This window comes from Mus pahari, chromosome 1, assembly GCF_900095145.1.
Source record: "Mus pahari chromosome 1, PAHARI_EIJ_v1.1, whole genome shotgun sequence".
In the NCBI taxonomy this organism is placed as follows: Eukaryota; Metazoa; Chordata; class Mammalia; order Rodentia; family Muridae; genus Mus; species Mus pahari.
The window spans coordinates 117709023-117721742 of NC_034590.1; the positions used below are offsets into that span (position 1 = coordinate 117709023).

The window sequence follows — 12720 nt, forward strand, 5'->3', positions numbered from 1 at the left end:
GGTCGCGCGGGAAGTTGCGGTAGGCTCCATCTAGGTTAGTGTCTCATGAGGGTCTAGCTGGCGCTGGGACTGGGGTGGCACGGTGATCAGATGGGCCTTTTGCGACCCCAACGGACCCCCTCCAACCCCGCCCAGGAGTTACTTTTCGTGGCCCGCCCTCCCACTTCCTGGACGAGGGTCGGCCCCGCCCCCGTGCGCCTCCGCCTTCCCACCTTCACCTTCAACCGCGGCTCCCATTGGCCGGCGCGCACCTGACCGTCCGTCGGGGGCGGGCTTGGAGGGCGTGGCGGGCGGCCAGGTGAAGGAGCGCGGGTGGCGACCGAGGAAGGTGACAGCGGGGAGGGCGGGAGGGAGGGGGGAAGCCGCGCAAAACGAGCCACGGAACCACAGACGGACCGCCGGACGGACGGACGGACGGGGCATGCGGGCGGCCTGGCTCTAGCCCGGGTTACGGGGCTCCAGCCGCAGCTATGGAGCAGCGGCTGCGTGCGCTGGAGCAGCTGGTACGGGGCGAGGCTGGTGGCAGCCCAGGGCTCGACGGCCTCCTGGATCTGCTGCTGGGGGTGCACCACGAGCTCAGCAGCGCCCCCCTGCGCCGGGAGCGTAACGTGGCGCAGTTTCTGAGCTGGGGTGAGTGGTCCGGGCAACACCGGGAAGGGAGGCTGGAGGGGCAACACCTGGAGCTCTGTGCCCCCAGACCTTTTCCCGGGGATGGCATATTCCAGAAACTTCCTCCTTGTGCTGTATCTAACGCTTGCCATCGGACTCCACAGCCAGCTCGCTCACCTGCATCTTACCTCAAACTCCCAGAGACAGGTACATAAGATACACTTCCCACATACTCTCATTTCATTCCCTGCCACAGACTCCAGACATGTTGCCAGTACACATCTGTCACAACGGTCACCTCATGCTCTACCCAGAACATACATTCAGGTGGACACCCGTTTTGTGTGACATAAACAGACTTTATCAATTTTCTCCGTTCTTCAAGAGGACGGGCACTTTGTGCTGGGACCCCTCTCACCTGTCACACTCGCACAAATCCTCATCTTTCACCTTGCAGACAAGTCTCCTTACTTCAATCCCTAGCCAGGACTAAGAACCAACCTCGATCCCTTTGGAGGATTTGGGGTCTTATTAGAAGTGGTTTTATTTGATTCATCTGAATCCTTGGGAATGGCTGACCCTAAACCCAATGTGGGCACTGGTGCCAGCACAAAGGTTTCCTGGACACACCTGGCCCGGCTTTGGTGGGGAGGGCATAAAAATTGGGCCTGAAATATGGGGTGTTTGCCCAGTAAGCGATCAGAGTTCCTGGTGCTCCTGACAGACACACAAGGCTGGGCCAGATATGGATGGGGGGGCGTCTACCATCCAGTCCTGCCATTTCTTTCTGGGGTGAGAGCAGTTAGAGGGCCCTGCCCCCGTTGCCTGCCTGTTTCTCTGTGACTCTTCTGTGTTATACAAATGTCTGATTTGTCATCACTCCCACATGACACCTGTACCTGGGTGTGTGCGTGGGGCCCATGCGTGTGTGTGTGTGTGTGTGTGTGTGTGTTTACACATACGTGTGTTTCTCTCTGCCTGCCTCTGGCACCTCTGCTTGGGACCCCAACACAGGGGACGTCTGTTGACATCTCCCGAGGTAACTCCAAGGCTGGGCGTGACTCACGCCTCTCCTGCCCCAACTTGTCCCTGCTCCTGCCCAGAGCCCCCACCCCTTCTGGCAGGACAAAGAAAGGTACTAGGCACCCTGTCCAGGAGGTTGGATCTGGGCACCAAGTTTGGCCTATGTGGCTGGTGGTCACCTCTGATAGCTCTGCAGGCTGGCAGCTGCGCCTCCCTGGCTCCATGCAGAAACCTGGGAAGAGACAATTAATTTCTGTAGTGAGGTTTGCACACCTCCCCCGCTGTGGGGGCTCTGCCTGATAAACCTGTGGAACAGCTCTCTGTCCCGCCCACGGGCCCGCCCACAGGCCCGCCCAGCTGCCGGGGAGTTTACCTTCTGGCAGGGGGAAACTGAGGCAAGGTGCCAGATCGTAGATGTCCCCCAGTCTTCACTGGTCACTCCTGTCTTCATCATTTCCCAAGACTCTGTGCCCTTCCCCCTGGCCTACCGCCACTTCAGTTCTGGGGAGAGCCTGGGAGTGGCTGGACCTAGCCCTTGCGGAGGTGGTGGTGGGGCGAATAGACTGTGATGCAGGAGGAGGTTCCTGCCTGTATAAGCCCCATCCAGAGAGGGAGGCAGGGCTCTAAGTGGCAGGGCTATCAAGCCTGGAAGGAATCCTGTGTGCTCACACCCTCAGGTGCTGGCATTGGGCACCAGGTGAAGTTTTTGGCCCTGTTTGTGTGTCTTGTGAGTACCTGAGCAGGCTGGCATCTGTTCCTGACCCAGGGGCCCCACTTGGGGAAAGAGCCTGTCTTTCTGGAGCACTGTAGAAACTGTCCTCCCTGCCCTCAGGGGCTGCCCCAGGCCTCACCTCCAGCCAGATTGCTCTGTGCTACAGGGTTCCCAGACCCAGGCCCACAGTTCCTGAACAGCAGAGAAACTTTCTGGGGACAAAGAATGTCACCTATCCAGTTTCCCAGATAGGCCCCTAGGCTGGCTTTAAGGGGTCAAAGGCTGTGAACTAGGGGTGAGAGTGATGTCTTTATTGTCTCTAGGGTATTAGGCCCCTGGCTAAAGAAGACCACAAGGTCCCTCTGTGTCTCAGAGAGAGACTACCTGGAGTCTAGAGCGCAGGAGGGTTCTGAGGCTAGGTGGTCCGCTGAGTCAGGACCCTCACCATGCTTGTATCATGACCAATCGGCCCTGCTTCTCATCTGTCCCTCAGCTGGGTTGTCTCTGGGAAAGTCATCCCTGTCTAGTCTCATGGGAGATTGTAAGGAAAAAAAAAAACCCTGCTGTCCCCTCTGTCCCCTCAGCCAGCCCCTTTGTAACAAAAGTGAAAGAGCTGCGTCTACAGAGAGATGACTTTGAGATCTTGAAGGTGATTGGCAGAGGGGCCTTTGGGGAGGTAAGTCAGTCTTGGGGTGGGTGAGGAGGGGGGCCTTGCGCTTGGCCTGCTCTAAGACCAGGCCTTGCTTCTTTCCCTCAGGTTGCTGTGGTGAGGCAGAGGGACAGTGGCCACATTTTTGCCATGAAGATGCTGCATAAGTGGGAGATGCTGAAGAGGGCTGAGGTCAGTTTGGGGTCAAGTGTATGCTGCAAATGGGTAGGTGAAGGTATGCTTGCTGCCAGGAGAAGGGGTGGGGCCGCTCTCAAAAATCACCCGTCTCTTACCCCTCACAGTAAACTTAAGATGAAGGGATTGTCCTATTCTTTTTATGGAAATACTGAGGCCCGATACCAGGAAGCCTGGGCTCAGGTTCGTCCAAGGCTAGCCCAGCCTGGGGTTGAGCAGAGCTGTTCCTTTGATCAGTGTCTCTAGGCTTTTGTGTCCTCCATTCCCTGAGCTGATAAAGGGCCAGTTCCTAGGAGCTGATCCCATTTTCCCCCCTGCTCTCCAAACCTGCTTCAGACGGCCTGTTTCCGGGAGGAGCGAGATGTTCTAGTGAAGGGAGACAGCCGCTGGGTGACTGCTCTGCACTACGCCTTCCAGGATGAGGAGTACCTGGTGAGGATCTTTGGGTAGTGGAGGAGCCTTGCCAGGGATAAAAGAAAGGGCCACTCTTCCACCATCTCCTGGCCTACACCCTCCTTCCTTAGCTCTGCTTAAGCACTGGCCACTTCCTGGGCATGATGGGACACACCTTTTAATCCTAGCACTTGGGAGGAAGAGGCAGTCAGATCTCTGTGAGTTCAAGGATAGTCTGTTCTACATAGTGAGTTCTAGGACAGCCAGAGCTACATTGTAAGACCCTCTCAAAAAAAAAAAAAAAAAAAAAGCTAGCCTAGCCCTGGCTTCTCAGAGCCCCCCCCAAGAACCGATGTGAGGTCGACAAGTGTCCTCATTCTGAGTCTGACTCTTGGCTCTACACACTGCTCTCCAGTACCTGGTGATGGACTACTACGCCGGCGGGGACCTCCTCACACTGCTGAGCCGCTTTGAGGACCGCCTCCCACCTGAGCTGGCCCAGTTCTATCTGGCTGAGATGGTTCTGGCCATCCACTCACTGCACCAGCTGGGCTATGTCCACAGGTGGGGCCCCAAGCTCTGTCACTTCCTGGTCTTCCTCCCTAAAGCCCTCTGGTAGGGCTTGCCACTGTGCCTATCTTACAGTTGAGGAAGTCAGAGCTCAGAGCAGGTAAGCCCCTGGCTCAAACCCACCCAACTCGTGGTGGCAGAGGAGTGATGTGTTACCCATTCAGGGGACATCTGACTCCTGCATCCCCCACAGTGCACTTTGCAGCCCCTAGATCAACAGTTGCCTTCACTAACTCCTATGTGCGCACACACAGGAACATGAATGAGCATGTATACACAGGAACATGTATGAGCATGTACACACAGGAACATGTATGAGCATGTACACACAGGAACATGTATGAGCATTACACACACATGAACATATGTGAGCGTGTACACACAGGAGCATGTGTGAGCGTGTATACATGGGAGCATGTGTGAGCGTGTACACACGGGAGCATGTGTGAGCGTGTACACACGGGAGCATGTGTGAGCGTGTACACACAGGAGCATGTGTGAGCGTGTACACATAGGACAGGAACATGTGTGAGCGTGTACACAGGACAGGAACATGTACAAGCATTCATCAGGCTCATGTCTGAACACACACACCAAACCCTTACTCTTCCATCTTCCTTCAGGGATGTCAAACCTGACAACATCCTGCTGGACATGAATGGCCACATCCGCCTGGCAGACTTTGGCTCCTGCCTGCGTCTCAACAACAATGGCATGGTAAGGAGCCCACCTAGAATTGAGCCGAGGATACAGCCAAATGCAGGGACATCAGGTTCCAGGTAGGGGTTCCTGGAGGGTAGGGTGCTGGCTCCAGCCCCGTGGCCTCATGGCACCAACACCCCTGACACAGGTGGATTCATCAGTCGCAGTTGGGACCCCGGACTACATCTCTCCTGAGATCCTACAGGCCATGGAGGAAGGCAAGGGCCACTACGGCCCACAGTGTGACTGGTGGTCACTGGGAGTCTGCGCCTATGAGCTGCTCTTTGGGGAAACACCCTTTTATGCAGAATCTCTGGTAGAAACCTACGGCAAGATCATGAACCACGAGGTCTGACTGTGTGGCCCTGGGACCCCTACATTGTGTGATTGCAGGTAACTTCAGACCAGCTGGGCTTCCAGCCTGACCTGCACCTCCTTTGACCCACAGGACCACCTCCAGTTCCCCACTGATGTGCCTGATGTGCCTGCTAGTGCCCAGGACCTGATCCGACAGCTGCTGTGCCGTCAGGAAGAGCGGCTGGGTCGTGGTGGGCTGGACGACTTCCGGAAGCACCCCTTCTTTGACGGGGTTGATTGGGAGAGACTTGCAACTAGCACAGCTCCATACATCCCTGAGCTCCGTGGGCCAATGGATACCTCCAACTTCGACGTGGATGATGATACCCTCAACCGTCCAGTGAGTGACAGATGTCTGTAAGAGGCTTGGCTTGACCCTCTGAGCTGTGGGAACCTACCCCAGGTGTTCTCTAGAGCAGTTAAAAGGTCTCAACCCCTGAGACTCCTGAGAGTTATGACTTACCGTGGCTGGCTCACCTGCCTGGTGGATTGTACCAAGCGAAAGCCCTTTGACCTTAGTTGTTATCCTATTAACCATAGTTCATATATAAGAGGAAATTCATGCCAGGCAGTGGAGGTGCATGCCTTTAATCCCAGCATTTGGGAGGCAGAGGCAGGCAGATTTCAGAGTTCGAGACCAGCCTGGTCTACAAAGTGAATTCCAGGACAGCCAGGGCTACACAGAGAAACCCTGTCTCGAAAAAAAAAAGTAAATTCCCTGCAACCTCTTGGAGATCTTGAATTCAAAGGCTCATGGGAGTTGTGGTCCCTTTTGATGGGGGCTGTGTTATTCCCCAGGTATACACCCCAGTACATGTCCAGTTCATGGGCCTCTTCTGTTTCTCACTTGGTCTGTGGCTCTGACTCTCCTTCCCACTTCTGTAGGAGACGCTGCCACCGTCCTCCCACGGGGCCTTCTCAGGCCACCACCTGCCATTTGTCGGCTTCACTTACACCTCAGGCAGGTGAGTCTGGTCTTCATAGCTGCTGGAAAGCTAGGGACATGTGTGGCTCATTACATTCCCGTGGGAAGGGACAGAATGGCTTCACCATTGACAGTCACTCCTCAGTTCTGTGTCCTCAAAGTCAGCCAGAGTCATGGATGGCTATGCCCCTGGGACATATGACTGTACTGTGTGACAGACTGTTAAATGCACCAGATTCATAGCAGAGGCTATGGAGAGCCTCTCCTGTCCAGCCTCATTGGCCTCTGTAAAATGGGTGGAAGTGTTATTGCTTCAAATTGGGTTGTCCTGAGACCCAAGAGAGCACAGGTGGAAGGCGTGCTCTGACAGCACTCTGAGGGCCGATGGGATATTGGGTGTGGAGCAGCAGGCTCATCTCACCTTGTTAATTTGCTAGATTTTTCTTTCTTTACATTATTTGCTTAATATACCTCTATGCATATGGGCATGATGTACCATAGTGCACTGGTAGAGGGCAGAGAACAACTTTCAGTCAGTTCTCTCCATCCACCTTGTGGGTCCCAGGGATAGAATCAGGTGCTCAGGCAACTGGCACCCTTATCCAGCTGATACAGCTCACTGGCCCCTGGGGGGGCCTTCACATGAGCCTTGTTGGTTTTGATTGGTTGGTTGGTTGGTTGGATTTTTGACAGGGTTTCTCTGTGTAGTCCTGGCTGTCCTAGAACTTGATCTGTAGACCAGGCTGGCCTCGAATTTAGAGATGCACCTGCCTCTGCCTCCTGAGTTCTGGGATTAAAGGTGTGCGCCACGGGCTGGGCGGTGATGATCTAATGGGCCTCAGCATGAAGCCCGGGGCCTGGGTCTGGATCCATGTGCCAGGGTGTTTCTTGGATGGATGGACTGTTGGTCCATGAGGATGGTTTTTTGCCAACTGTGTTCCTTTGTCCCCTCTCAGCCCCATTGATGAGCCGAGCTCAGAGCTAATGGCTGCCCCAGAGGGGAAGCCCCACTGTATGGAGCAGCTGAAAGTGGAGCTCAGCCACAAGTGTCAAGGTACGGGGCAGCTGGGCCAGGCTGAGACTGTCAGGCCAGGGTAGACTGCTGACGGCCTGGCTGCTCACCCAGAGGTTCTTCTCTTGCCAGAGTCCCTGCATGGCCCAGTACAGCCCCGGGAGCTGGAGTGGCTTCGGAAGGAAGTACAGGTTCTTCAGGAGAAACTGGCAGGTATCACTTTCCTGTTCCTAGAACAGCTTAGCTCCTTCCTGGGTCCCAGCCCTGTCTCCTGCTCTGTGTATGCTGTGTGATGGTGGGGAACTAGACCTTCTCTGTGGAGAAAGTTCTCTGAGATCCTACACACAGAATGCTGAGGTGGAGTTGTTCTGTGTGCGAGTCTCAGTGACCGTTTCTGACAGAGACACTGAGGGACAGCAAGGCCTCCCTCTCACAGACTGATGGCCTCCATGCTAGAAGCCCAGCCCCAAACATCCAACTACAACAGGAGAAGGACCGCCTCCAGCAGGTGAGCATTAGGTGAGGTAAGTAAGTGACCTAGGATTCCACGTCCCTGAGGTCAGCGCCCTGACTTGGCTTTGTCCTTCTTACCCTGGTCCTCAGGAGCTGACTGAAGCTCAGGCAGCATTGCGAGTGCAGGATGCTGAACTATGCCAAGCGCAGAACCGGCAGGAAGAATTCCTGCAGAGGCTGTGGGAAGCCCAGGAGAGAGAGGCAGCTGCAGCCAGCCAGATCCAGGCCCTGAACTCCCAGCTGGAGGAAGCCTGGGTTGTCCGGAGAGAGGTTGGTGCTGGGGAGGGAGGGGGAGAGTTCAGAGTTCTGGGGACCCATGTGGCTAGCACCCCGTGGGGCTGCTCACATTGCACAGAGCCTGGTGGTGAGATGGGCACCTGGGGCTACCTGTGTCTGCTGCTGGATGTGAGTCTGTGTCAGGATGACACGAAGAGGGTTAGATGGTCAGAGTTGACGTTACCTTGTCCCTGTGCCCCATCACAGCTCGAAGGCCAGGTGACCACCTTGAGTCAGGAGATAACGCGGCTCCAGGGACAATGTAAACAAGAGTCTTCACAGGCCAAGGTATGGAAGCTGCTCCCCCTTGGCAGCAGACACTCCCTTAGAGTCCTCGGAGCAGACCCTTGTCCCAGGGTGGGGTAGACCATGGCTTCTCAAGCCCCTGCCTTGCCCCCTCTCCACATGGTCAAGACCGTCCATGCAGCCCCTGAGACCAACGGCATAGGATCTCCTGAGGGTCAGTCTCAAGAGGCCCAGCTGAGGAAGGAAGTGGCAGCTCTGAGGGAGCAGCTGGAGCATGCCTGCAGCCAAGGGTGAGTGCAGGATAGGAGCAGCCAGGGGGACAGGGCAACGCCAGCCTGGGAGTCAGCTCCTTCTCCTCGGCCTTCTCCTCCCAGGATTAGTGTTGGGAAAGAGGAGGTTCTGTGCCGACTGCAGGAGGAAAACCAGCGGCTGAGCCGGGAGCAGGAACGGGTGAGAAGGGTAGACAGACAAGGGACAGGCTGGGTGCCAGCAGGGTCAGGGCAGAGCTCCAGGGTCCCAGCTGCTGTAGCATGTGGGTTGTGGGTTTCTACAGGGTTCAGGATGGTAGGTGATCCGTGCGTGGGGAGACCAGCAGGGGGTGGGCAATTGGGCCACGGAGACTGACCCCCCCCCCCCGTCTTCTGTGGCCTCAGCTGGCAGAAGAGCTGGAGCTGGAGCTACAGAGCAAGCAGCGTTTGGAGGGTGAACGCCGGGAGACCGAGAGCAACTGGGAGGCTCAGATTGCTGACATCCTCAGCTGGTAGGGACGTGGAGCCTGGTGGTAGGGACATGGAGCCTCGTGGTAGAGACATGGAGCCTGGTGGAGCATGGGATGGCTGAGGACCTGGACCATGACACACAGCCCATTCCTACTCAGGGTGAATGACGAGAAGGTCTCGAGAGGCTACCTGCAGGCCTTGGCTACTAAGATGGCTGAGGAGCTGGAGTCCTTGAGGAATGTAGGCACCCAGACACTCCCTACCCGGCCTCTGGTGAGCCCCATGCACATGAGCCATGGCGTGTGTGTGTGTGTGTGTGTGTGTGTGTGTGTGCACACGCAGCGGTCAGAAGGCAGCTTACAGGAAGTTAGTTCTCTCCTACCATGCGAATCCCCAGGGATTGAACTCAAGTTGCCAGGTTTGGCAGCATACCTCTGTCTTCTGAGCCATCTTGTCATCCCCCAAAGCTCCAGGTTTATGCTGAGGGGTGAGGAGGGTTGGGTCTTGAGTCTGTCCAGGCGGCATGCGAGGCATGTTTTAGTGGGAAGAAAGGGGGAAGGGAGGGAGTCTCTGAAGCTGTCAGTCCCAGAAAGCATCTTACAGGGGTCCCCTCGGTTGCCCCCAGGATCACCAGTGGAAGGCTCGGAGGCTGCAGAAGATGGAGGCCTCTGCCCGGCTAGAGCTTCAGTCAGCACTGGAAGCTGAGATCCGTGCCAAGCAGAGTCTGCAGGAGCGGCTGACGCAGGTGCAGGAGGCTCAGCAGCAGGCTGAACGGTGAGGCCACGGGCGGATACTACCTGAGTGGAGTTCATTCAGAGGCCTGTGGTGAGCCAGTGCCCTTTTCCTCCAGTCGCCTGCAGGAGGCTGAGAAGCAAAGCCAGGCCCTACAGCAGGAGGTGGCTGAGCTCCGGGAGGAACTTCAAGCTCGAGGACCCGGGGGTGAGTGCCTACCCTGAAGCCAATCATGAATACTAGTAAGAACCTGTGACAGCTGCACATAGATGAGAGAACTCTGTCCCTCCCACACGGGACCTGTCGGTCACTCGGCTCTCACTGAACACTGCTGTGTGCCACACCTGTATCTTACTGAGGTGGAAACTGAGCCCCCACCCACCCTGGTCCCTTAGTCCCGGGGCAACAATGTCAGTAACTTTTACCCTCTGTCTACAGAAGCCAGGCCCTCCACCTCCCTCATCCCTATCCTGTCCTTCTGGAACACAGAGGTAAGGTCCAGGCAGAGGGACTAGCTGGGGAGGAGTCCTGATGAGAAATATTGTGGCCCTGACTTTCTTCATTCATTCCCAGAAGGATTCTGCCAAGGACCCTGGCAATTCAGGAGAGGGCCCAAGGTCTGGAACTGAAGCAGAGCTGAGGCCAGAGGGCCGCCGCAGTCTGCGCATGGGGGTGAGGATCCACGCAGGTCCTCAGGCAGGGCTGGGCTTCTCCACCCCCCCTCCTCACTCTCTCATCCATTTTCTGCAGAGTGTGTTCCCCAGGGTGCCTGCCACCACGACCCCTGCCGAAGGTCCTCCTGCTAAGGTCAGTGGCCAGAGGGGCAGGACAGTGGGATACCGAGCCATTCAGCCCGTCCCCATAATCCCTCTGGGACACTGGTGGGACCCTATCAGGCCATGTTTAGCTGGTGCTGGTGCTGGTTTTCTGACGTGGCCTCCCAGACGCTCAGAGTTGACACTGCGGACTGGTTCAGCCTCTTGACTACCTGACCCTTTGAGATGGTGCACAGGGTACTGGGAGGCGCTGGGGCATGTTGACAGCGTGTACTTCTTCACAGCCCGGCTCACACACCCTGCGTCCCCGGAGTTTTCCATCCCCTACCAAGTGTCTCCGCTGCACCTCACTGATGCTGGGCCTGGGCCGCCAGGGCCTAGGCTGTGACAGTAAGAACCCTTGTCCTTCAGGCTCTCCCCTCACACTGTAGCCCCTGAATCTGACCCTGACACACCCAGGCTCTTCTCAACCTGACAGAACCCATGTCTTTCATCAAACTCCCCTACTAAGTTACTCCTTTCTCACTCGATGGCAGTGGGTGACAGTTCAGGTGGCGTTAGCCCCAAGGGAGCTGTCTGGGAAGGCTCATTCAGACTGCCTGACCTGCTTCATCCCTCCCAAACTCTCCATCTCTCCACAGCCTGTGGCTACTTCTGTCACTCAGCTTGTGCGTCACAAGCCCCACCCTGCCCTGTGCCCCCTGAACTCCTCCGCACAGCCCTGGGGGTGCACCCCGAAACAGGCACAGGGACTGCCTATGAGGGCTTCCTGTCGGTGAGCTGTGGCTGAGGGCTGAGGAGGATGGGCGTGGGAGTGAGGCCCTGTGCAGCGCTCCATGCCTGTCTTCCCACTAGGTGCCACGGCCCTCGGGCGTCCGTCGGGGCTGGCAGCGGGTGTTCGCCGCTCTCAGTGACTCCCGCCTGCTGCTCTTTGATGCTCCTGACCCTAGAGGCGGCCTGGCCAGCGGGGTCCTCCTGCAGGCCTTGGATCTGAGGTAGGTCCCAGACAGTGACACGGGACAAGTCATGGGTAGTGAGTAGTTCATTCAGGGCAGTGTCTCATGTGTCCTTTGTACCTCCCAGGGACCCCCAGTTCTCAGCCACCCCTGTCTTGGCCCCAGATGTCATCCATGCCCAATCCAAGGACCTGCCACGCATCTTCAGGGTGAGCGCTCAGGGCAGGATGGGCCCAGCCTCCATCTCTCTCCATGTGCTGACCCTGTCTTGGTTACTGCTGTATCTCCACTCTGTCCCTCTGCCCTCTGTCCATAGCCACCATGAGCTTGCCACACAGCAATCTGGCTATTTCCTGCTTTGTTTCTTGGTGGCTTCCCAGTACCCTCAGGAGGCTCTCAAGCAGTGCTCTGAGCCACCTGACCATTGAGCACGCAGATGCCCTCAGCCATCCACCCTCCACCTTGGAGTCCCCGACTCCTCCGGCTATGCCTTGTTCCTTCTAGCCTTGTGTTCTTGTCTAAAGCCTCCTCCTTAGTCTCATCCCTCTGCACACAATTGCCAGCACCCTCCAGGCCCAGTACCTTGTCCCCAGGTTCGCTAACACTGGGTGGTAGGCTTGTCCCCTAGGCCCGGTTCAGGGATTCCACTCTGCATTCTTACAGTGCTTATCTTTCCCGTTATGGTGCCCGTCACTAGGCTCGGGAATTGCCATTGCTCATCTGACACCCTGTCTGGCTTACTCCCTGCCTAGCACTACAGCCAGCTTACAAACATCAGCAGGTGAAGGGAGAAAGGAGGTCAGGTGGCTGCTGGCTCTTGGCCGTAGCCCTCCAGCCTGACTCCTTGTCCACAGGTGACAGCTTCCCAGCTGACAGTGCCACCAACCACATGTACTGTGCTGCTACTGGCGGAGAATGAGGGGGAGCGGGAGCGTTGGCTTCAGGTGCTGGGGGAGCTGCAGCGACTGCTACTGGATGCACGTCCAAGGCCCCGGCCGGTGTATACACTCAAAGAGGCCTATGACAATGGGCTGCCACTACTGCCTCATGCGCTCTGTGCTGCTGTCATTGGTAAGTCGTGTGCTGAGGGCTGTCACTCTTGAGTGGCCTAAGGGGAAGGTCAGGCCTGTAGGGAGGCACTGGCCTAGACTAGTCACAAGCGCAACAGCCATTCTCTCAGCTACCAGCTGTAGGTTCCACCTTGCACAGGCACACAGCCTCTGAGCCAGGCAGCCTGGCTTCTCCCACTCACTGCTGTGGGCTCTGGCTCTCTCTTTTGTTGTTATTGTTTGGTTTTGTTTGTATTTATTTTTTATTTGTTTGTTTATTTATTTATTTATTTATTTTTGGTTTTT

At 56.6% G+C, this 12720-nt stretch overlaps 1 protein-coding gene across 2 annotated transcripts in view; it reads left to right on the forward strand.

Moving 5' to 3' along the window:
* Nucleotides 1-371: 371 nt before the first annotated feature.
* The window catches only part of Cdc42bpg (CDC42 binding protein kinase gamma), a 19742-nt gene continuing 7393 nt past the window's right edge, over nucleotides 372-12720 (forward strand). The window contains exons 1-28 of one of the 2 annotated variants that reach the window (XM_021220808.2): nucleotides 372-630; nucleotides 2929-3020; nucleotides 3102-3185; nucleotides 3525-3620; nucleotides 3997-4145; nucleotides 4775-4868; nucleotides 5002-5202; nucleotides 5302-5550; nucleotides 6096-6175; nucleotides 7092-7189; nucleotides 7280-7360; nucleotides 7549-7655; nucleotides 7751-7930; nucleotides 8144-8224; nucleotides 8351-8472; nucleotides 8557-8632; nucleotides 8836-8942; nucleotides 9060-9174; nucleotides 9527-9675; nucleotides 9752-9840; nucleotides 10072-10124; nucleotides 10207-10305; nucleotides 10384-10440; nucleotides 10694-10799; nucleotides 11051-11184; nucleotides 11265-11404; nucleotides 11493-11574; nucleotides 12220-12436. In XM_021220808.2, coding sequence (XP_021076467.1) covers nucleotides 471-630; nucleotides 2929-3020; nucleotides 3102-3185; nucleotides 3525-3620; nucleotides 3997-4145; nucleotides 4775-4868; nucleotides 5002-5202; nucleotides 5302-5550; nucleotides 6096-6175; nucleotides 7092-7189; nucleotides 7280-7360; nucleotides 7549-7655; nucleotides 7751-7930; nucleotides 8144-8224; nucleotides 8351-8472; nucleotides 8557-8632; nucleotides 8836-8942; nucleotides 9060-9174; nucleotides 9527-9675; nucleotides 9752-9840; nucleotides 10072-10124; nucleotides 10207-10305; nucleotides 10384-10440; nucleotides 10694-10799; nucleotides 11051-11184; nucleotides 11265-11404; nucleotides 11493-11574; nucleotides 12220-12436 — 3298 coding nt within the window. In that variant the 5' untranslated portion in view covers nucleotides 372-470. The remainder of the gene's footprint in view (nucleotides 631-2928; nucleotides 3021-3101; nucleotides 3186-3524; nucleotides 3621-3996; nucleotides 4146-4774; nucleotides 4869-5001; nucleotides 5203-5301; nucleotides 5551-6095; nucleotides 6176-7091; nucleotides 7190-7279; nucleotides 7361-7548; nucleotides 7656-7750; nucleotides 7931-8143; nucleotides 8225-8350; nucleotides 8473-8556; nucleotides 8633-8835; nucleotides 8943-9059; nucleotides 9175-9526; nucleotides 9676-9751; nucleotides 9841-10071; nucleotides 10125-10206; nucleotides 10306-10383; nucleotides 10441-10693; nucleotides 10800-11050; nucleotides 11185-11264; nucleotides 11405-11492; nucleotides 11575-12219; nucleotides 12437-12720) is intronic. The other variant, XM_029535109.1, reaches the window with a different exon arrangement.